Raw genomic sequence first — 25319 nt, forward strand, 5'->3', positions numbered from 1 at the left:
ACACTGAAGTCCCTGCTGCTGCAACCTATTTTAGACTGCTTTATCTGTAGAGGTTTCTCAACCCACCCCACACACCTCTGTGTCACAGAGGGTACAGCTGGAGTGGAGAAGCAGAGATTCCTGGCTCAAAGCACAGCAAAGTAAAGCTACTGGAAAGAAGAAAAGGAAAAGGTTAAAGTGAGCTTGCAAGTATCTTAATCGAAATTAGGAATGTCCAGGCTTTGTTATGGTATGAAGGCAATTTGAATAAACTAAGGACTTCACCTAATTTTCATACAAATGTATAGCAGGTTTAAATGTATTCAGCTATGAAATGCGCTTGTGCTTGTATGTCCCTGGCAGAAGCACAGGCATTTTTCATCACTACAAAACACTCGTCTGATTGCCTTGGCCTCTGTGGCAGAGCCAATTTGGTGCTACACTGATTGTGCCTGGTTTAGAAACAGCTAGTATCAGTAGAAGCAGACAGGTCATAAAAGGTATTGGGATCCTCAGCACAGCTTTCCCCCTTTACTTACAGTGAATCCTGAATATTTAAGACAAACTTAATCTCAGAAGTCAGACTGGGCCTTATATGTGTTGGATACCCCTGATCCAACTGGAAAGCATACAGCTGCCCCATTAAAAAAATCTATTGATAGCTGGCCTCTGTCAGAGTCTTTCCATGTCATGATAGAAATTAGCCGTAGCCTTTGGAGGTTCCTGACATCAGAGAAATCTGGCCACTGCCAGCTGTTTGAGGATGCCTACACAAAGGGAGCCCAGCCACAGCTCAGGGAGGTTCAGCGATACCAGTCAGTATTGGTCTGAGCACCCTGGGGACCTTCCTAAGTATGGCCAGAATTGATTCTCAGATCTGGAAACTAGACAATGTAAAGATCCCATGCAATAATTTCCTTTCACATTTCCACCATGCCTTGCTCCAGTCACATCCTTTCCAACAGCAACTGAAATTTTCAGTTTGCCTCATTGCTGTTATTTTTTTTTATTTTTTTTCCCACTCAATGCCCTTTTCTGATTTTACTGTGCTACTTACCTCAGTTTTAAAGAGACCTGTTCTGTGAGCAAGAAGAAGAGGACCAAACGGGAAGAAATGTCAGAGAGAAGAATTCAAGAAGAATACAAGAAACTGGGAAATGTTAGGTAAAACAGATCTGCCTTCCTCAGGACTTTGCCTCTCTAGGCAGGACTACCCTTTCATATTGCCCTCCATGTTGCCTTTGGCTCCTGTAGATTATTCTTAAACTGTCAGCTCTTTCTCCTCCTTTCCAGGATAGGAGTAGGACTAAATGCAGAAGTGAACTAAAATCAAAGACTTTGTTACAAGCATGTAATTATTTACTCATTTATTTATTTATAAAGAAAAAGGAAATAAAAGGAAAGATTCAGGTTTACACCAGGGTCCAAAGATCATCTGAGTCAAGGTTTGTCTCTACCTTTGAACTAAATCCTTAAAGGACCTCCCTTCCTAATTCAGGCACATACTTATTTTGGTGCATAGAAGTTCACTGTTAGCAAAAGCTTTGCAGCAATTTCCCATGTTGTGAGATGTCCAGCCCTCTCAGTTGCCCATAACCTTTTTTGATAGTACCAAGAAATCATTCCTGAAAAGATTTTGAAAGTTTTCCATTTTTCAAAAGGGATGATACCTCATAAAACCCACTCTTCCCAAAACATTTTTGTGTTGTTCAGCTGCAATTTTGACAGATTACCTCACTGAATATGATAAACTCTAAATCTAGACTGTTGTTCAGACTGTGCCTAAATATGAAACCATGTTTAATTTAAATCCACTCTAAATTAAAACTCAGTATCCTCAAGTCGCCTATAATCTTATATTTATTCCACATGCTTAAATATCTGTGCTTATCTACATTGTCATTTGCTCTTACACTTTCTATACCTTTACAAAATGCAATAGAAAGTGTTTACAGTGGAACAGTAACATGACCTTTACTTTGTTACCACACTTAATCAGATAATATTGTAAATATAAAACAAACATTCATAGATATGTTCCTTCAGGTCTTGTCCATGAACGATTGAATTGCAAATACAGACTGATATTTTTAACCTAATTTTAACTGGGTTTAGATGGTTCTCTGATGGGAGCCAAATGTAGAATTCTTTAATTCAAACTAATCTTCCTTTTTATTTTCTGTATGTTTTTTACCCTTTCTGTTGGAACCAATTTCTACTTTCTTACTTCTGGAATTTGTTCTTGGGTTTTCAGAGAGACCTTGGATTGAATTCCTAGCTTTTTCCCCCTGTTTTTATTTCTAGCTATCCTGAGATGGTGACTGGATTTTTCTTCATTCTGATGACCTTACTTTGGTTTACTCGTGAGCCTGGCTTTGTACCAGGATGGTCATCTTTTTTTGAGAAGTAAGTGAAATTCCCTAAAAAACTACAGAAGAATATGGTATGGCCTTGCATCTTCTGGCTTTCTGCAATAGTTTTTGGCCATAAAATATCATCAGCTACCTTTAACAAGGTGGTGAAAAAATGAAGTATTTCTACAAAAATTAAGATTTTTGCTTTTTAAATGATATCCATTCACATTGAGGCAAATTGTTTTCTTTCTCAGTAAGCAGAGTGAATTAACTGGACAAAATAAAATAAAATTATTTCAAATGTAAAAAAAATAGGAGGGTAAGATTCTGAAGTTAAAACTTTTTAATGCATTCATAGAGAAGCTTTCACATAAATTTTGACAAAAAATGTATTTTTGTGAAGATAAATTTTGTCAAGAAAAATTCCATTTCAATTAAATATTACACAGACAGTGACTGAAGAAAATAATTTTTATTTTATTTTAAATAATGTTGAAATAAATTATATTAAAAGTAAATATATCACACAATGCATATCAAAGAATAAGTGATTTGAACTTAAATTTTCTTTAAGTTTCTGCTGCATAAAATGATTTTATTTTTTCATCCTAATTTTGACAGAAAAATAATTGCTAATATTGGGATTTCCTGAGGATCTTTGGAGTTCAGCACTCCTCAGAATACTTTTTAAGACTGAGTTTTAAACATTTATTTAAAATCAATCTATAGTTCATTTCTAAAGATTGCTTGTGTTGGGCTTTCCCCAGAATGTGTCTATTGTTTCTTGCTTCTACTAAACACACTATTTTTCTGTACTGCTGAGTTAATAGATTTGTAAACCAAAAGGGATTTGTTTTTTTTCACTGCTATGCTAAAAATTGTTGAGCAGTGATTGAAGTTGGCTACTGGAGTCAGTTTGATAAATGGGGAAAAAATTAAATCTGTATCTTTGATATGCATCTTATTTTTTTAGTGAATTGTTAGTAAGATTTCAGATGTGGAAATACAACTCCACCTGCAACAATTTTCTTGGAGCCACGTACCTTGTAGGAAATGTTTCTGTTAGTGTGTTTTTATGATAACCCCACTGTTCCTTTCCTAGGAAAGGTTACCGGACCGATGCCACTGTCTCTCTATTTCTTGGTTTTCTCCTTTTCCTCATTCCAGCAAAAAAGCCATGTTTTGGAAAAAGGGAAAAAGGTAAGAATGATACACCAAGAAAGAGATCTGTCACATTTTCCAGTGCCTTTAATGATACTTTTCTGTTCTCTACAAAATTCCAAGAGATTTTTATTGTGGAAGGTCAGGGTTCAGTTTCTCCTCTGATACCAGCCCTTCCTACCTCAAAACCCTGTTTTTTTCTTACTTTAATTCATAATGTCTTGTTCAGCAGATTACAAATAGATCTTGTATCTGAGGCCACCATCTTTCCCGTATTTACATAGATATCAAAATTTAGGACTGAGTTTTAGGAAAGGTTGAGATGGAGTTCCATATAGAGAATTATAATGCAGATGTTTGCAAAATTGGCTAAAGATAAGCTTTAGTAAATCATTTGGGCATCACTTATACAGCAGAAATAATTGATCAAGTAAACCTAAAAGAGATCAGTAATTGTCAAAGTTCCAATTTGGGGCAATGCTTCTCTCACAGTCTTCTTGATAATAATAATAATAATAATTATTATTATTATTATTATTATTATTGCTATTTCACATTCCCATTTGGGTAGCACTCAGAGGTATTGATTAGTTTGGTGTGACAGGCTTTCAGAAGTCACATATGAAAAAAGAGTTTGCATAGAGTCTTATGTAGAGATTACAAATGCACATAGATATGTTTATTTTTTATACTGATATATATGCAGCATTTAGGAAAAATGACACTCTAACTCCTACTTCAAGTAAATACTCAGACATCTAAAAAAATAGCATCCTCAGGTAAAACCTGGGTACATAAATGCACTTTTTATCAAGCTTCATGGCCTAGTGGAGAGAGAAAAAGCCCTTCTTTGAGAAAATAATCCCATTTTAACTCCATCTTTGTAGTCTACAGGTAATTTGCACATGTGTATACACCAGAGTACACAGTCCTTCAAAAAGCTGTAGAATGAATCACAGGGGTTTATAACTATGCACATCAACAGAACAGTCAAGGGAAAGTCAGGACATTTGGAATCAGTATGCTGCATTTTCTGAGGCTGAGCTAACCAGAGAAATAGGTTATGTGTTTCTTCTTCACCTTTCTCACAAATAGTTCTCAAGATAACTCCCACGGATATTACATTATTCCTACTAGTGTGAAAAATATTAAGATCTTTGCAAAAAGGCCAGTGTAATACTGGTCACACATTTGCTTTATTTTGATATAGGAGATGGTGAAAAGTCAACAGACATCAACACACTGGATCCCATCATTACCTGGAAGGACTTCCAGAAGACCATGCCCTGGGAGATTGTAGTGTTAGTTGGAGGAGGTTATGCCTTAGCAGCTGGATGCAAGGTACTGATTTAGATTTTATCCTCTTTTCTATAAAAAAAAAAATATAAACCTGGACTTTTATCCCTTTGTATGCTCCCCAGTTTGAATTTACATAGTGGACACTTTCAAATTTGTACGTAATCTAGTCCCTACTCCTGCACTCAATGGACAGCTATCTAGCTAACAAAAAGATGGTTAGGGCTCAAGTCAATTGTGTAAGCATCTGCCATTTCAGATGCTTTAGAATATCTAGATATTCCTGCAGACTGGCAGACAGGGCACAGGATCTGAGGGAGACCTCACACTTTCCCAACTAACAGCTAACCAGATAGAGGGGGAATATCTCAGCTGCCACGGGAATATCTTGTTTTGGCAACTGAGTCAAGCTTCTAGCACTGACTGGACAAATTATTCTCCAGGCTCTACTAACTATATCTACACTCAGTGTAATTATAGAATCATAGAATGTTGTGAGTTGGAAGTGACCCACAAAGATCATCGAGTCCAACTTCTGTCCCTGCGTAGGACAATCCCAAGAGTCAGACCATGTGTCTGAGGGTGTTGTCCAAATGCTTCTGGAATATTGTCAGGCTTGGTGCCATGACTACCTCCCTAGGGAGCCTATTCCAGTGCTCCACCACCCTCTGGGTGAAAAACCTCTAGCTCTCCTATAGACTCCTACATGTAGACAAGTAAATTTTTGTATTTTAATCTCAAAATAAATTCTACCCAGACGGTGCAATCCTTCGTCATTAATTTGCAATGCTCCAGTTCACATGCTGAAGAAATAGGAATCAGACTTAGTACCTTTTTAATGTTATTAACTGCCAAGTGTATCTCTTTGTTACTAAGGACAACTATTTATTAGGCACTGCAGTGAAATAGAGTTTATTGAACAAAAGGAAATACAGAAAGCATTGTCCTAAACGTTGTTTATTTCCTGGTGGGATTCTTTGGTGCAAATTGCCCCAAAGAGAAGAATCTGTTTCACAAACATACTAAGTATTTAGTCATTCTTGTGCTTCTGTCCTTTCCCCAGACCTCTGGCCTCTCTACATGGATTGGACGCCAAATGCTCTCCCTGAGCAGCCTTCCCTACTGGGCTGTAACTCTGCTGGCCTGCATTTTGGTGTCCCTGGTAACAGAGTTTGTTAGTAATCCAGCAACCATAACCATCTTTCTGCCTATTTTATGCAGCATGGTGAGTAAAAGCAATGACCTTTTCAGGCTGTTGCTTCCTGACAGGCTCGTGGGAATGTTTGAGGACGTCAGGGTGTTGTCACCCTGATTGCATGAAATCTAGCCTCGGTTCCCAAGTTACTGCGCTGCAGTCTTGGGTTTAGGAAATATAAACTCAGGCAGCCAAAAGCATATTTTATCATCACAAAATTTATTCAATACCTTTCAGACAAAGTGAAAACATAGCTCCTGCACCGAGGGATAAATAGTCTAAGTACAAGAAAAGGTGACAATACAATCAACAAGATAGGTGAAGTCCACATAAAGCCTGAGATACTCTTATCAATGTTATTTCAAGTGTGTTGTTCATTAGTAGTCACACACTCACTACTTGTAAGAAAAAACTGTAGTGGTGAATTTTATATCAGATTTAAATGTGTTCAAGAGGGTGATCTGGTAAGCATGCTATCACCCAACATGGAAAGCAAAGATGTTTGTAAGGGACAGAAAAAAATCAGGAGACTGGAGACAAAGGCAGAGGGAATTGATAGAAATTTCATTTTATATTGCAATAGCAGTTATAGAAAACTGTCCTATTTCTTTTCCTTTACGTAATGTGAAGCAGAATGCAGGTCATGTTTCCCTACTATAACAATTTTATGGGATTGTCCCAAAATACATTATGTGAACATCTCTGAGGTAATATGAAGATATGGTCAGATGAAAATAAGCAATTATGTTTGTATGGGTTATCAATTCAAACTAACCTCTGTTCCATGCAGAAAGAGATTCTCCTAAAGAGAAATTCAGAGCAGCAATCTACTTTTAGTAGCCTGACCTGCCATCTTAAGACAGTCTATCTTTTTTGACTGTAAAAGCAATCTGGAGACACTTCCCTCTCCAAAATTAAGTTAGTTTTGTGACTACCCTTCCCTCTCCCTCCGACATAAAACTAGGTCATAATAATGTAAATGAAAATGCAAAACTTCACCACCATTGAAAGCTCTAGTGGAAGAACAATTCTTTAGACCACTATAAAGAATATTCCATCATCACTGCCTTCTCATCATGAGTTTGGACCACAAACTAGTTTTCTTAGCCACTGCTCAGGAGAATTTTACATAATGGTCTCATTATCTTCAGCAACTTAAAGAAGGAAGTTCCTCATGTCAACCTGTTGTTACTTCTCTTGGATGAAGACTGAAGTGGCAGTCAGTGTTAAGATCCAGAAGACACAACACAGAATGACACGGAGAACAAGTGGGAGAAAGATCGAAGTCAGCCTAATAGTAGCAATCTCCACCTTCCCTTAGTGTGAAATGTCTCAAGACAAATCCCTGGAGCATGACCAGATCCAAATTATAGCACTACTCTGCTCTACAAAAACAAGAAAACAAAGAAACAAACAAACCACCTCCCCCCACAATACTTACACACTTAAGTTTAGAAACTAGGGAGGTGAGACTCACAGAATCTTTTCACATAAAGCAGTCAGAGGGTCCTTTTATCCTAATTGTGAGCAGTAGCTTTTATTGGTTAAGTGAAACACCTCTCTCTCTGTCTCTCTCTCTCTTTCCAGTCAGAAACCCTGCTTATTAACCCTTTATACACCTTGATTCCTGTCACCATGTGTATCTCCTTTGCGGTGATGCTGCCAGTGGGTAATCCTCCAAATGCCATTGTCTTCAGTTATGGGCACTGCCAGATTAAAGATATGGTGAGTCTTGACATTGGGTGATATCCTCCCATGCTTCATGCAATTTCAACACCTTGTCCCCACATCCAAAAGCCAATAATAATAATGATTATGATATTGGTGCTAACATAAAGTCATACTGATCTGCACTGCTGATGCACTTATGCAACTGAGCTGTCAGGTTAAGAACATCCACACATCTGGTGTAGGATACGCATATTTCTCATCTTTATTTTTTATGAATGTAATGGTCTAAAGAAGTACCAAAGAAGAGTACACAATCCTATGCATTGACCTGTTAAGACAAGCATAGGAGAGCATGAGAAATTAGATTTATCACATAGCTTCACAGTAAATCCTGTAGTTATCATCCTGTTATGTGTGGTATGACACCCCATTCTCATTATGGGATTGAGAAATTCAAATGATAAACTGAGCAGTTTTCCAATGAGCTGCATCATCCTCTGACTATCACTCCTGAATATTCCTACAATGTACTCTAATACAGAATACTCATTGAGCTTTTTTGGGGGCTCTAGAAATCAGTATACATAATTTATCACTATACGTCAGAACACACACATACACCCTACTACCTTCTTTTTTCTATATTAACTGTTTTTTATCAAGTTGTCATTGATCATGCTCTGATGCATTTTGCTTTTGTAGGTGAAAGCCGGCCTGGGTGTAAACCTGATTGGCCTGGCTGTTGTCATGGTGGCTATCAACACCTGGGGAATTAGACTCTTCCAGCTGAATACTTTTCCAGAATGGGCAGCAGTCGGCAACATCACTAGCCAAACATAATCTCCAATGGAAAAAGAAAAAAATTTAAAAAAAAGAAAAAAGTGCAAGACCAAAGTGAGTTGGGACAAAATGTTAAACCTACATTGCACATTTGAAAGAAAGGAGAAAACTTGTATATATGTAGAACCAGGATCCATAGCAAAACCATGAAGAAAATCCACAGGGAGGTCTTCTGTGTAAGCTTTTCAGTTCTGAAAGTCAGTGTGAGTTAAAAGGAGAGATAAGCTTTGCTCTATTGTTGCTTTCCCTATGGTACCATAACTCTGAAAAAAAAAAACCCTCCTCCAAATTCTCTGCCTATGGCTTTTTCATGCCCTAGAACAATTATGTAGGACTTGTAAAACAGGGGACAGAGGACTGCAACGATAGAAGACAAGCATACATATACTGGCATATGCAATAGTAGGATATCCAGTCCTTCCATTGATTCCTAATGTAAATGAAGGGTGAGTCTTATTCCCAGACCCAGAGTTTTATAAGCCTACTTCTTTAAAGGCAAATTATTCTTCTTTTGAAGTGACTCACCACTGTGCTGTTAAAAAACACTTTCCCACCTGACCTATACGGCCGAGACAGAAATACAGCTACCAACTACCAGCTACAGCACTTCAAAGGGATAATAGAAACCACCAAAGAGATAGGAAGGTGAAGTCTCCTGGGAAGGAGAGTGTTTTTTTTCCCACAGCACTAGTATAAAGTTTCCAATATTGCAGTACTTGCAATTTCTGCTTTGGAAAGAAGAGCTTCAGAAACATAAAGTTTTGTTCAATACCTTCTTTCCTTATCATTGTACTGCAGTGGGAGCTTTTTAAGCAGGGGAAGTGGTGGCCAGCAAAACATTACCAGGCCAACAGACCCACTGCTCTCCTCTCTGTTTGGCTGCTGTTTAGATAGCTATGCAGTTACGATTCCCCTGACAGAGAAAGTACTATCTCATCCAAGATGGCACTCAGTGCTGCTCCATGAGTAAGAAGGGAGAGGGCTGAAGTGGAGTGGTGCTGGAGTATCTCCTCATCATGTGCATTCACTTGAACATCACACCCACCTGCTCTCTAGCAGCCCAGAGAACAGGAACTTCAAACATAGGGAAACTGTGACGTAGAGCGGATAACTACCAAACCAAAAGGCCAGTGTCTCTATCATCTGCAAAGTGAAAGCCCTGCTTTTCTGACTGGATCCCGGTGATACTCAGTAAACCTTCTCTTGTATTATGTCCTGGTTTTAAAAATTTCTTTAATGTCAATGCATTTAAGCTGTATATTAGGATGATTGGATTTCATGTAATCATGCTCTTTATATATACACTTTAATGAATTTTTAGGCTTTCCATTGATAATCTAGGCTCTCTAGATTTTAGTGTAAATGTCTATTCTGCAAAAATAAAATGTCAATAAAATAAATTATTCACTACTGCATATTCTGGTGCTCTATGAGAATATAAGTAGAATATATTTTTACCTCATAACCCACCAAGACCTTAGGGAAGTAGCGATGATACAGCAGGAGGTGTTGGTTTACTGCTTTTGTCAAAACAGAGGGATCCCACAGACTTGTCTTGGAAATAAACAGATATAGTAAGAGGTTGGCAGAGGAGGAGTAAAATGGGAAAAATCACAAAAACATGTCTTAGCCCTTGTACCAGAAGCAGGAGGCAGCATCCTTTAGCAAAACAATTGCTATTCATAGTAGTTCCCATAAATTTGGTTTTGAAAAACAATGTTTCTGTGAATCAATGGCTCAGTGCATCCTCACGTCCTCTTCATGCATGAAACAAGACCTCAGCGTCACTTTTTCAACTCTTCTCACCTCCCCAGGTTCTATGTTCCCCCTATGCTGAGCTTGCTGCTCTGCTGCACCCCAGCATACAAAACTCATGCCTATCTCCAGGATGCAGACCTTCCCCACCACTTCATCTCCCATGCCTGGGTGTCTTCCTGCTCCCCAGCAAGCAGCTGCTGCTGGCCATAGACCCTGGCACGGTGCTCAAAGCAGAGGCACTCCAGCCTCCCTCCCAGAATGAGCTGCAGTCCCCCGAAGCTGCTGAAGCAGGAGACAGGCTTCAACATCTTCTCCAGCAACATGGGCAACTTTCTCCAGGAACAAGCACTTCAGTGGGTGGGTGTGCCTGCAGCACCAAGGGTCCTGTCCCCACGCACAACAAGCAGGACATCTCTTTGTTCACAGTCCCCATAGTTACTTTCAATCATTCTCCCCCTGCCAAGAAACTCTTTCTGTCTTCCTAAGGCTTTAACTGCTCTGTGCCTTTTACTGTGCGCTCATCTTCTAATCCTTTTCACTTCACGCTTCATCCACCACCATCTTCAAATTGCCTAGCTGCTCAGTAACAAATCACTCTCCACCCTCCTAACATTTATTTCTTGGCTCAGCTCCCATCAGGCCTTGCTATCCCACACCTTTTCCCAGGGGACATGAACATGGGATAGTCTTATTTGCAAGAGACGAGCAGCTGGCATGCCAATCAGCTTTAGGGAGATCTAGGATTACTCACAAATCAAATAGGGTGGCCAGCAATAGCACTAGGTTAATGGAAATTGTTTGCTCTGTTGCACCTCTCAAGCAATATTTCTTCAGAAACATTTCCTTGAGTCTCTGGCAGTTTGTGTCTCATGAGATTGGTGCAGAGAAATTTGGAGTAGACTCGGACAAGGAGTTTCCCCAACAGTCTTAGAATCATAGAATGTATTAGACCTTCAAAGGCCATCTAGTCCAACCCCCCTGCAGTGAGCAGGGACATCTTTACTAGAGCAGGTTGCTCAGAGCCCCATCAAGCCTGACCTTGAATATCTCCAGGAACAGGGCCTTCACTACCTCTCTGAGCAACCTGTTCCAATGATCCACCACCCTCGTATTGAAAAACATTTTCCTAATATCCAACCTAATCCACGCTTTTCTAGTTTAAAACCATTGCCCCTCGTCCTATTGCTACATGCCCTTGTGAACAGCCCTTCCCCAGCTTTCTTATAGGCACCTTTCAGGTACTGGAAGGCTGCTAGAAGGTCCCCCTGGAGCCTTCTCTTCTCCAGGCTGAACAACCCCAACTCTCTCAGCCTTTCTTCATAGGAAAGGTGCTCCAGCCTTTGGATCATTTTCGTGGCCCTCCTCTGGACACGCTTCAGCAGGTACACATCCTTCTTGTGTTGAGGGCTCCACGCTTTTCTAGTTTAAAACCATTGCCCCTCGTCCTATTGCTACATGCCCTTGTGAACAGCCCTTCCCCAGCTTTCTTATAGGCACCTTTCAGGTACTGGAAGGCTGCTAGAAGGTCCCCCTGGAGCCTTCTCTTCTCCAGGCTGAACAACCCCAACTCTCTCAGCCTTTCTTCATAGGAAAGGTGCTCCAGCCTTTGGATCATTTTCGTGGCCCTCCTCTGGACACGCTTCAGCAGGTACACATCCTTCTTGTGTTGAGGGCTCCAAAACTGGACGCAGTACTCCAGGTGAGGTCTCACCAGAGCAGAGTAGAGGGGCAGAATCACCTCAGTCTGTTGGCCACACTGCTTTTGATGCAGCCCAGGATGTGGTTGGCCTTCTGGGCTGCAGATGCACATTGGTGGCTCATGATCATCTCTTCATCCACTGCTACCCCCAAGTCCTTTTCCTCTGGGCTGCTTTCAAGCACATCATCTCCTAGCCTGTATTGATAATGAGGATTGTCCAATCCCAGGTGCAGGACCCTCTGCTTGGCCTTGTTGAACCTCAGGAGGTTCAGTTGGGCCCACTTCTCCAGCCTGTCCAGGTCCCTCTGGATGGCATCCCATTCCTCTGGCACATTGACTGTACCACCCAGCTTGGTATCATCAGTGAACTTGCTGAGGGTGCACTCTATCCTGCTGACAATATAATTAATGAAGATATTAAATAGCACTGGTCCCAGTACAGACCCTTGAGGGACACTGCTTGTCACTGAAGGGTCTCCTTGCCTCCTGTTTTGGTGCTCTCAGCATATTTCCCCATCCACAGCTGCTGGCACTTGTCACTGCCACATCCCACCAGGTATTCATAGGAAGGCAGTGTGCTGTACTGGCCCTTTTTCTGTATCAGAGCAGTTAGTGCAGGCACCACAGCCACATTCTGCCCTTAGACATACACGTATGATTTCCTTCATTTCACTGAAGACATAAGAAAGTACACAAGAATGTATTTAGTGGCAGAATCTGAACAGCACAAAGGAAAACAGCAGCAGATAAACTATAAGCTTAGGGTTGAGAAGTTGGATGGCTCATAGTCTGACAGCAATGGGTGCTGATTGCTCTTTTTTTAAAATGAAAACAAATGCCAAGCAGATAGAAAAGTGGGAAATTTTCACTGGTAATTTATAGCATACTGACACTCAACTTCTGATTTGCCTCTGCCAATAACCAAAGCTGAGGTTTTTTTTCTTCAGAGGGAAGATAAGCTTGATTTCAAATTAAGTGATTTCCAGATGCTTTGAACATTCAGCACATATATCAAGTCCTAAAAACAAAAGTTCAGCTTTCAGCCCAGAATTTAAGATTCCTATCCAAAAGTATAAACACATTAACTAGTAGCTGTTTATTATTTTATCTTACAATTTTATATTAGCTTTTACTAGAATCCTATTAAGACTACATATATATTTTCACAGTGTTATAAAATCTGAACAATTTCACTGAAGTAAACTGAGGTGATTTATACTGAGCAATTCTTCATTCTGTACCTGATAGAGTAATGCTTTATTTCTCAGGAAAACAAAACAAAACAAAACCAAAACCAGAACGTGATAGCTGTACTTAATACTTCTACAGAGGTCGTTCAATTCTCTCTGGTTTGCAGAAAATTTGAGTAACAGAATCTAAAACAGGTCCTTTTCTCATACACTGATCAGTATCTAATTCCTTGGTTTACATCTTTGGGCCCAAAGGTGCAGTTGACAGAGAAGGGCTCTAATCAGTGTCATGAAAGTTTGCAGAATTCCTGTTTTCACACAGAAAATCAACAGTATGTTTCACTCCAGTGTTTGGGCTCACAGGGTAGGAAAGTTACTAGTGTAGTTATGGTTTGAGTCAGAGATTTACAGGAATGGGGTATTTAGGTATTTTCTCTATGTATTAAAGACTAAAGCCACAATCAACTCTGGTGGGAATGTCTATTCTGACAGCAATTTATTAAATTTGTTTTATTTTTCAAGAAAGTAAATTTGACCATCTGTGATTAAAGTATGTTTCACGTAAAAAAATCCAATAAACTCCACAGTAATTTTATCTCAGTACAAATTCAATAAAAATTGCCTTGACTTGGGACTTTTTAAAGTAAATGTTAGCATATACAACTAAGAAGTGCAACAAATAGAACCAAGTATCTCTTTCTTGTCCCTCTGAGGTAAAAATAAAGAGCTGTACATTAAATTTCTCTATGGAGTTTACCAGTAACATATACACTCGGATATCAAGTATCACTTACTAATGTTCAAAACAATTATGCATCACATACAGCCAATGATACTGATTTTTACATATGGATACCCATTCACAATAAAGTTTCTGCAAACACAGATATAATCTAGGCTTACAAAATCAACTCCTTATTAATTTTGAAAATTCTAATTTCTTCCTTTTTAACATTTCAATTTCACCAGTAACCTCAGGGCCACCTGTAATCTGGGCCCACAGTAGTCTGAGCCCTTCAAAGCACATTTCCAGATGCTCAGCATGTGTAACAAATCTCTCCAAGAAAGCACACATAAAGGAGTTGTAACAGCTGTCGGTGCACACAGCTGCCAGCACCACAGCACAAAGGAGAACAGTGGAAAAATTCTGCTTTCACAAAGGCAGTAAATTTTTGAGAGATACCACAACTCCCTGCAGCACCACCACTGAGAAATATCCTGTGCTGCCAGATCACCACTACGTTACTTTACTCGTCAGAAATCACTGTGAAGACTGATATTCTACATTAATAGCAATCACGTATCTTTACCTGAATTCATAATAAAAGCTTCTGATGAGATGATGCTACTTAATGTAAAGACAGAAAGAAAAAGAGTTGGCTTCATTAAACTTTTCCCTGTCCTTGAGTAATTCCTCTGCAGTACAACCTATCTTCACAGAAGGCAGCTGGAGATACTAGTGATTTCACTGAGTGGAACGGGTTACGAAAGCCAATGCCAGGACCCTGAGTGCCCTAATGGCCCTGGCCAGCCTCACCTGGGACTCTCACCCACACCTTCTTCCCATGAGCCCCACTTAAGCACAGATCTGAAGCTCCAGGCTTCTGTCTGCCTTTTGCCTTGTCTCTTGGATGGATGCTGAGCCTGTGCTGTAGCCTCATCTCTAGTCAACTCTCTGGACCTGAATTATTTTGCTCCACAGACTTCCTGGGATGGCCCTCAGGCCTGGTTCACCCTCTTGCTGTGCCTGGGGCTGACAATGGATCCCACTACCAGCCACTGGTGCTGCCTGCTGTGTGCAGACCTGTGGGGTTGTGGCCCACTGGTGAGGACACTGACTGTACCGGGATCACCCTTGGCTTCTGATTTTTTAACAAGAAGGACCTCTTTAGGCACACCAGCTGCCAAAGGAAATCTAAAGAAATGCTGAGGGAGCTGGCTGACGTCGCTGTGAGGCCAGTCTCTATTGTATCAGAAAGGTTATGGTGATCCAAGGAGGCCCCTGAAGACTGGAAGAAATCAAACATCACTCCTATCTTCAAGGAGGAAGATCTGGGGAACTACATGCAGGTCAGTCACACTTCAGTCCTTGGGAAGGTGATGGACTAAATCTGTTTCTAAACACACAAAGAACAAGAACTGACCATCCTGGCACTTGTACAACAAAATGAGAGCAACTGATGTTGTTTGGTAAGATTTTAGACATGGCCTTCCACAACAAACTCACAGACAAATGAGGAAGCATAGGTAAGTGAATGGTAAGGTAGATCAAAAACTGGCTGAAGTGCTGGGCTTAAAGGGCTGTGGTTAGCACCACAAAGTCCAGCTGGAGGCCAATCTATAGTGGTGTACTTCAGGGGAAAATATTAGGGCCAATATCGAATTAACGAACACTGGCATACTTATTAATGGCCTTGAAAATAGAAGAGAGTGCACCCTTGGCAAGTTTACAGACAGTACAAAATTAGGAGTGGTTGATGGACAAGATGGCTGTGCTGTCATTCAGAAGAACCTTCACACGTCAGAGAAATGCACTGACATGAATCTCACAAAGTTCAACAAAGGGAAATGCAAAGTTCTGTATTTGGGGAGGAATAATCCCACACACCAGTACATACTGGAGCAGATTAGCTGGAAAGCAGCTTTGTAGAAAAGGACCTGGGGTCCTGGTAGACAAGCTGAATGTGAGTCAGCAATATGCCCTTGAGGCAAAGAGGGCCAACAGCACCCCGAACTACATCGGCAGAGAAATATCCACAGGCTGAGGGAGGAGATGATCCTTCCCATCTTCTTAGCCCTGGTAAAACACATCTGAACTGCTGCAACCAGTTCTGGACTCCCCAGTACAAGAGGCACTCAGGTATAATGCAGCGAGTCCTGCCCAAGGGCCACAAAGGTCAAGGGATGGAGACAAGGGGCTGTGGTTCTGTAATATAAAAAGTCACCACTGAGCATTCATGATAATGGAGTTCTGTGAAGTAAATCCACCACCTTCATTTGAGCTCTGGTGCCCAATAAGCTAATAATTAGCTTTGCTATCTGGCATTTCATGTATTTTCAGTATTAACTCTTTATTGTATTTCATGGAAGACGGCCTACAAGAGCCTTAGGGCAGCATTTTCCACCACAAAGTAACAGTTTCAAGGCACACTAAATATTTTAAAAGTCTGGTAGTAGCTCATATATTCCTTTCCTTCCCTTTTGCCTTGAAACTTCAACTCCTAGGACATGTCTCAAAAGAATTAATACATTAAAATGGATATAATTGCATTTCTCCTAAAAGCTTTTAGCAAAGGAAGACTGCACATTTTGGCTGACAATTCCAGCTATCTGCGCAGTCACTTAAAATGTGCAGAAATCCACAGTACCCATATTAAGTGGGAAATTTTCTCCTAATATCTTGTGTGACCTGCTATGACACCACTGCATCCATAGTCCCTCTGAGCCCTCAGATGCAAGGTCTGCATCAAACAGTCATTATCTGTGTGTACTCTCCGCCCTCTGAAACATAAGGTTAACCTTTAGTATCATCTAGGACAGCCTCAGGCTGAATCAGTTAGGCAAAATGTCTTCTACAGTAGCTGCTGTACATAGATATAAAGTTGACAAGTATTATAATATTATCCAGCTCTCCAGTTACCATGTGGGACAGAAAAGACAGCAAGAGCTAAAATGGAAAATGTTGCAAACAGTGTGAATCTCTTAAGAAGTCCTGTCTTTAATATCAATGAGCACACATTGTTTCTACAGCACTACAGCTGTAGCTGGTTCACTTAATAATCTGATAGGAAAAAAAAAAAAATCCTAACATGTACTTTGAATGCTCAGTTGAAAGTTTCAGCTCAAAATTACACTTTTAGAATGACATAGTCCTGTTTGACAACAAATACAGAGAGTCTGATTATTATTTATTAATATTTAAAATATTATTAATATTTAAAATATTATTCTGAGTATTATATTTGAACAGTATTTGAATATAAAGCATGCTTGAGGAAAGAAATAATCCCATTTTAGACACTAACATAATTTTATATGACAAGCAAAGAAATATGAACGGGTTAGAGCCAGTATTCTTCAATACTCTGTTCAAAAATAGGAAAGAAAGAACAGGGTAAAAAAAAACAACAAAGGGAAGCTGGGGGAAACTAAGTTGATCAGAGTGATGGAAGCACTAAAACAGCTGTGCAGTGCTGTCTCACTCTATAGAAAGTTTTTGTGTGTGAAAGACGGTTTCTCCAGTCTGGTCTGAAGTCTGTGAAAGGTAACAGAAACCACTTTTAGTGTACACTGCTACTTCAGTAACAGCTAAACATGGCTGTACTTTGTGAAGTTCCGTCACCAAGTACATTCTTGGCATCTTCCACACATAATGATACTATAAGGTTTCTGATAACTAATGTTAGGTGGTCAAAATTATTTCTTTTTGTTTCTGTTTTTTCTGAGTATTTACTATAGGAAGAGTTGGTAGTATAGCTACTAAGATTGACTTGAGGTGGCTCTTAAATTTAACAAAATAATTATAAAAGCTTTTATGTCAGCTACACATTTCAGGGCAAATGGTGAAAGAAAGGATAGGAAATTACAGGTGAAATATTTCTTATGTACACATATATATATATATATATACATTCTTTAAGAAGGAGAATCTTTAGATTATAAATACTTCCCTCAATTGCACGACTGCATTGTGGAAGAACTCTGTTACCACCAAACTTTGGAAAAGGAAGCAAAGGTTTGGCATTAAGCTTTTCTGTAAATGTGTCTTTGCTGATTCAGTGAAAACTCCTGAGCTTGGAATCAATCCAGATGCATCAGAATTAAAGGCTTTGGGGTAGAGGGTAAAAATTACAATAGGTACATGGAGAGCCCTGTACTTAAAAGTTTTCATGCTAGGTTTGTGTCAAACAGCACAGCCCATTGGGTCTACAGAGCAAAATAGTCAGTGCCCAAAGCTTAGGATATTTTCTCTCTGAATGTCTCTAGGCCTGTCTAATTGACTAAACTTTAGAGATCAAAGCATATCTTTTGGTTTAGTCTCTTCTGAAAGGAATCCAGTCCATGTGCTCTATAGTTTTCCCACAATAAGAATGAAAACATGGCAAAAGGACAATTAACTTTGAAGGCACAATCCTTATCCTAACACTAATGAGAAGCACTCTAGGTATGCTTTAATGAAGAGCCTGAAGGAGTGGAGGAGACCATTCTCTGTGCTTGTTCCAACTACGTCTCCATAGCTGTCCATCACCAAGCATTGTTAATAAAAGCAAGGAAAATATCTTTCTGGTACTTTTACTTGTCCTTCACAAAAGGACTGTCAAGGGGACTCGATTTAAGTCACCTTACAGAGTTGTAAGTTCTGTGCTTTGAGCAACCTGGACTAGTGGAAGGTGTCCCTGCTCATGGTAGGAAGGTTGGAATTATATGATCTTTAGGGTCTCTTCCAACCCACACCATCCACATGATTCTATTTTACAGGAAAAAAAAAAAAGGTAAATTTTATTTGATAGATTGTTGAATTAATAAAATTTACATCTATTCAAATTACTGCAATATGTTCTTCAAAATTTACACCAGAATTTGTGCAAAACTATGGTTTCCAAACACAGACGTTGCTTTCCATTCAAACCGAAGAGGACAGTGCTACAACACAATGTGTATTTTCTCACACACCAGGGTTTTTAGTGGCAGCTGTGGGTGAAGAGGAGCACATCAGACAAACAACAATGCAGAACAGCAGATAAATGGTTCTAATCTTAAGAAAACACATGGTAGACAACTGAAACAAACACAAAGGCAATGGGCTGAAGATCGTGCACTGGAATGATGAAGTTATGAGAATACCAAACATATTTGACAGTAACACTGAGCTCTAGCCCTTGTTCCACAGCAGTAAAAAAACAAAAAAGCATACTTAGAACAAGTACACAAACTGGACTGTCAGGTACATAAAGTGAATGGTTTGGATTCACAACATAAGTGCTGACCTCCATGTGCCTCGATTACCACATATGGAAGATAACTCTTCCCTCTCCCATCCTCCCCATCACTCCAGAGACATCCCAAAGCAATCAAGCAGAAAGGAAAGAAGAGGAAGAGGCAATAATAGAAGAAATAATTGATTTGAAATGGAGTTTTAAATTTATAGGCTTTTACACTTTTTCAAATCAGCCATGTTTGTGCAAAGTCTACACTGCTGGAAGTGATCATTTAACATAAATGAAAAAGCAGGAGCTCTCCCTTTCCCTCCAGGTCCATAGTTTGACAAAGGAACTTTCCTATAACTAGTAATGGATGCAGATCTTAAGGATAGTAAAGTATCACTGCTCACAACAAATGACAAGAAACCCTGAAAGTTACTTCTTGATGCATTTAATTTCTTTTGCGATGTTCCAAGAACTAGGGTATCACAAAGTGTGAGGTATGCATAGTAACAGGACTAACAGGACTCCAGCTGGATCAGGTAAAAATGGGTTACAAAATATTAGGAAAAGCAATAACGAAAAATACAAACGATCTCATCTAGTCACATTTCAGCTGCAAATCCAAATTCTGAAACCCTTGAAAATCAGTCCTAGGAAAAGTTCATGGCTGCTCTTTCAAAAGAAGGACATTCCAGTTCTGGTAGACTAAAAGTGGAGGAACCTCCCATGCCAAACCTCTACTTGATCGCTGCTGCCCGGAAGGTAAATTGCATCCTTGATGCATACACAAAGGTGACCTGGGTAACACTGCTGTCTTAAGACTTGTCACTGGGAGGCTTCTTCTTTGCTTCCACATCCTTCTTAAAATCTTCAAACTTCTTTGCAATGTTAGGAATCTTTAAAGACAAAACAAACAAAAAAAATAAACAAAACCCACACAAATTAACAAAAAATCCTGAGCTACATGAGCCTTAGCAGGAAAAACAATAAAATAAACACATCAAGAAATTCTATAATGTTTAAACTGGTTTCTCAAAGATATTTGCTTCCAGGATCTGTCACCTTGCATAGAGGTTAAAAACAAAGCAACATCAAGCAAACAGCAGATGAAAGCACCTCACATAAGGCTTTAAGGAACATTTTAGATTGTTAAGACTAAAAGTCAGCCAGTGGTGATGGGAACAGGAGGGAGGAAAAAAGATCACTTCACAGGAAATTCAGTAAAACCAGTCTGGCTTCCTCAATGAAAGAGAACAAACTGACAAGAAGAAGCTGATTTAAGTTTTGATGCACCAAGTTTAATACTGACTTCCAGAGGGGAAATTAGATTGCACTATACCAGTCACCAACCAAGAGAAAAGAGATGTTTAAGAGCAGCAAATACAGTCTCAAGAGATTTATGAAGAAATATTTCTCCTGGTCCATTTTGCAGGAACTAAAATTCCCCACTGGGGAATTCTACTGCATTACAAACTGGTAAACTTTTGCAGTTTCACACTTGAACACAAATTCACTTGACTGCTTGTGAATTTCAAAACTTCAGCTTTCTCTTGCAAATAAAAGCATTTTAATAAAGAAATCCAATAGTAAATTTTGACAGTTTGTTGGTGTTTGTTTTTTTGTTTTTTTTTTTTAAAGAGGAAAGTTTTAAGGGCAGGGAATAGATAATCTCATGACTCTAGCTAAAACTGAGAATTAACAACATAGGATTTTACAAGCTAACTGATTGAAATGAAAGTAAAGCAAAGTCCCCACTGGTAGTTGTGAAAAAAATCATGGACTTTTACTTCTTATGTAACCTGACCACAGAGCATAAGGAAAATTAACCCAAATAGACTGCAGTTCTCTCATTGGATAGTTTGAGGCTGATAGTATAGGTAATATCATAAGTTTCTCTCTTACCTTCCCTTTCAAAGTTAAGCTCTGTTTGAGCAAACGAAATTAAGAGCCTAGCCTGTAAAACACTTGACATTTAAGCTAAACCAAGAGAACTCCACTGTTGTCAGCAGAACCCTCCATGGGCTTATAACTAAGCACATGTGTGTACAGCTGCAGAATTAGGACCTCATTATGATAAGTTTATCTTAGGTGTCACTAAAACAAATCACCTTCGATACCAGCAATAAGTTACCATGTTCATCCTGCAAATCCCTGTTACATTCCCAGGGAACCATTTCCTGCAAATCAAAAGCAGAAGTCCCCCTCTTGTGGCAATCTTTAACAGTGTTGCCAGAAAAGCACTATACGATGCTTATGATACATATTGACACATCCAAATATGTTCTTACGACTAAATTTTCATAACACTGTAAAACATATGTTGGAAAGAAAAAACAGCCTTTTATTAGTACTCTTACTGGTGTGACTGGTCAGGAAGCATCACAAAAGTTTGCACATGAGCAAGGAGCAAACAATAAGAATTCTGCAAGAAAGATAACTTCAATACTGAAGATGAGAGGAAAACAAAACATAAATGTCATCAGAGATTTGAGCCTCAACAGCTTTTTTTTTGTTTTTTAACTAGGCTATTACAGGTTGTATAAGAAAGGAAAAAAAAAAAAAAAGGTAAATTTCATTAACTCCTCTAGCCTGTAAACAGCCAAGTGGCACTGCTTTTCCAAGGGATTCTGCTGACTCTGCAGAAATTAAAAGCTTGCAATGAAGACTCCGCTCTAAATCTTCTTCTACTCTAATTCTCACAGTGAAAAATCTCCATTCACTGTAAGAACTGAGGAAAAAAAGTTAACTAACTTTTTTTTCTCACTGTGATAAAAGAAGGAAAGAAAGACTGCATGCAAGTCAGTATACTGTATACTGCTTGAAGTAGGAGTAGGTGCTAAATTTTCTGAAAAAGCTGGCAAAGCCTATTTTTATTATTGGTATGGAAAACACAAATTTCAGGTGCTCTGGAGGATTTTTAAGTAACGAACAGGTGTACTGAGTGGAGAACATTGTAAACAGACAGAGTATCAGCGTCAGGAAACCAGTATTTTAGTGCCAGTGCAATACCTAAGCAGCTGCTAAACCTTTTCTTTCTCCTGTCTCTATCTATGTCGATGCCTGTTTACCATACCTGTTCTCTAGGGCCCCTACACTAGTTAAGGCTCTGAGCATTACTCTGTTACAGAGAAGATGTCAGAGGCAGATGTTTTGGTTCCCATTTACCTTTTGAGTTCATCTGTAACTAAAGTCACTATGATCTACATTCTGTTTAAATAAAATAAACCATCAAAATAAAGACTGATTCAGTTCTGATTAAGGGAAAACAGCCTTACATGTTCAGTTCAGAATAGGTTTAGCTTTATACAAGGATACTTACATCATAGTTCTGAGCCAGATACATCCCAACCACGTTGCCAAGAGTAAAACCAAGCTAAAAAGGAAGAAAGGGAGAATAGTTAACATCCTTCCATCAAAAGCATATTGGTTAAAATAAAAAAAAAAAAATAATAAAAAAAAGGTTCACAAGCTTGAAAGTCAGAACGCTCTGACTGCAAAAAGATCCCAGTCTCACCTTAAAAGTTTTGAGTACGGCTCCACCATCAACTTAAACTGATGTAAACCTGCTACTTCTCTTCTGCAACATCGAACAACTGTGCACCTTCCAGACCCCTTTGACCCCAAGAGATTAATCTTCATCCAAATTCACTCTGATCTAGGGGCTTCTCTAAGGCAGGGAAGTACTGTTGGTTGGAAGGAGGACGCAATCTCTTTTGACAACTGTGCAAACTCATGGTTGTTGAAGGGTGTCTGTGAAAATGCACCCTAGAAGGAGAGTGGGAGCAAAACAGAAGCACAGTTCCTGGCCCAGACTTTGCCAGCTGAGGAAAATCCTCAAATATAACACCACTTTTGGAGTGAAAAAAATTCTTCTCTTCTAAGAAAGGTGATGAGATTTTAATTCATCACCTCCCCAAGATCCTATATTTTCCATTTATTGTTACATTTCATAGTAAGTACTTCCTATACTATGAAAGCTCATTTGACTTTTTTGGAAAGGGACACTACTAATATTGTGCCTTCATTCATTGTCAGTAGACAAATCACTCTAAGACAGCTGAGGCCCGTTCTATTTAAGAAAACTGTTATTGCTTATTGCTTTGTCACTGCTGTCATCATAAGAATATTTTAAGAAAAATAAACCCACTGTCTACAATAACAACTTTGCCATCACACCCTGTCTAGACATCTTTTCCATGCCCAAAGCAGGATACAGTACAGCTCATCTTTTTAGTGACTCAGAGTCTGTAAGCACCATTGGTGAAAAGCTAGCTACAGAAAACTAAAATTAGTTGAAAACTGCCAAATGAACCATGACTGCAAGTTTCTTAAACATATTTTTGCTCTTATTCTTTATTATGACCTCTTAAGAAGCTTAGCTTTAACAATTTAAGAAAAAATAGAGTATTTGCCCTTGTGGTTTTAATTACCAGTTAAGGAAGTACTCTGGGAGATATTAACAAATACTGCACTGATGTAAACCAGACTTGTGATTCCTCTTAATGCAGAGCATCATTCTAGCAGAGGACAAATTCCTGTATCTTTAGCACTTTCTGAGAACTCACTTGAAAATACAAACTCAGTCCTTGCCTATTAGCAGTTTTCAAGGCTTTCACCCTAGACTATTTCCAAAGATGGAACAACTATCATATTCTGCTATGTGATAAAACTAATTTGGTACTGATAGTACTGACATCAGTACTCTCTTAACTCCCTTTAAGTATACTTCTTTATTGAACAGTCTAGCACTGCATTCAAGGGTGATCTACCCAGTTACATTTACTTTTATAGCTGGCAATTCAAGCAAAGGGAAATGTTTCATGATTTAGACTTCAATTATGTGCATAGCAAAACATAGCCAATTAAAATGTGCATGTTAAGTAAGGACAACAGGGCTGACCAGAGTTCAGAGTCTTCCAATTCCTACCCAGCATTTCAAGTTGCATTTTAAACAAATGTTTATTTTATGCTTAACTCTGGATAGCAAAAATACATGGTTTGCAAGATTATCCCTTTATCTCCCTGTTACAGCCCTAACAAGGGAGAACAAGAGTGAAATACCCAATCTACACCCAAAGAGGGAAGAAACTCTGAATGAGTGCTTTTTTTTTTTTTTTTCCTAACTTTCAGGCACTAATCAAGAAGTCAAAATTAATAAGAGGTTTTCATCTTGCAATTGCAACAAAAGAAAATCATCAGCAAGCAGTAGAGTTGATAAACACAGAAACTCTGAAGAGTGCTGAAGTGTATTCATAGAATCACAGAATGGTTAGGATTGGAAGGGACCTTAAAGATCATCTAGTTCCAACCCCCCTGCCATCAGCAGGGACACCTTCCACTAGACCAGGTTGCTCAAAGCCTCATTTACTCTGTGTGCTTTCAGCAAAGCGGAGAGAGGCTATAAAAGACAGCTACGACTGAGGCTTTCATACTTATTACTACATTTTATTTTGAAGATGAGATAAGAAATAGGCCTTTTGTATTCATTTCTTAAAACACACAAGACTCTCACAACTTACAATAGGCCATCTGTATCAACAGTTGGTATGAAACTTAATAGCCAGCTAAATTACTCTTCCCTGAATAACAAATGAAAGAATATAATTTATTGTTTATACTTACTGGGATATATTTAAAACCCTGGAGTATCCTTCACATCACTAGAATGAAAAATGGGAGACTGTTTCCATGCTTTGCCACAGCAGAAACCAGCATCTTTTTGGGGTCAGGTAATTTATTTCCACATTTGGCAGTACAACTACCAGCATCAATTAAGTATCTAAAGAAGAGTAGCCAGGCATCTAACTTCATACACCCAGAAGAGTTTAGGGGAACATACAGAAAGGAATATTAAAATGGAAAAGAACAAAAATACTTAGTCTATTAATTCTGCTGTTGGTAAGGGCTTTTAATAAGAGGCAGTAATGAAACACGACCCCTTGCCTTAAATTCTACATATAAAAATCCCCATTTCCAGTGATACATGTTTAAAGGCGAGCAAAATGGCAAGGACCGAGAAGGACTGCTCTCACAGAAGGACGGAGCTGCCTGTGCTAATACAAAGAACTGTGAGCAGCCGGAGGGCATCACCCCGAGCGAGCAAAACCTGCAGAGTCCCCACGGCAAATTGAGGGCACGACTCAGGAGAAAAACCAAGGCAGGAACTTCATTGTCAGAGCAGTTTTAAGGCACTGTTCAGCGGGGAGGAGGGACAAACCCGGCGGCACACGAGGCTGGGCAGCCACGAAGCGC

General features: G+C 39.3%; 2 protein-coding genes across 2 annotated transcripts in view; one reads left to right on the forward strand and one right to left on the reverse strand.

Annotated features, from left to right (window-relative positions):
• SLC13A4 (solute carrier family 13 member 4) overlaps positions 1-8496 on the forward strand; it is a 27077-nt gene extending 18581 nt beyond the window's left edge. Inside the window, exons 10-16 of the mRNA XM_010173122.1 lie at positions 1042-1143; positions 2284-2385; positions 3436-3533; positions 4705-4835; positions 5854-6015; positions 7573-7710; positions 8359-8496. Of these exons, the coding sequence (XP_010171424.1) occupies positions 1042-1143; positions 2284-2385; positions 3436-3533; positions 4705-4835; positions 5854-6015; positions 7573-7710; positions 8359-8496 (871 nt within the window). The remainder of the gene's footprint in view (positions 1-1041; positions 1144-2283; positions 2386-3435; positions 3534-4704; positions 4836-5853; positions 6016-7572; positions 7711-8358) is intronic.
• Positions 8497-19499: 11003 nt separating this feature from the next.
• Positions 19500-22440, reverse strand: STMP1 (short transmembrane mitochondrial protein 1; the record flags this gene model as incomplete). Its single annotated transcript, XM_010173132.1, has 2 exons — positions 19500-19963; positions 22387-22440. Coding segments are annotated over 2 exons (135 nt in total), but the record flags the coding sequence as incomplete, so codon positions are not given.
• Between the last annotated feature and the right edge of the window lie 2879 nt (positions 22441-25319).

The sequence above is a fragment of the Antrostomus carolinensis genome, unplaced genomic scaffold, assembly GCF_000700745.2.
Source record: "Antrostomus carolinensis isolate BGI_N321 unplaced genomic scaffold, ASM70074v2 scaffold4590, whole genome shotgun sequence".
NCBI lineage: Eukaryota > Metazoa > Chordata > Aves > Caprimulgiformes > Caprimulgidae > Antrostomus > Antrostomus carolinensis.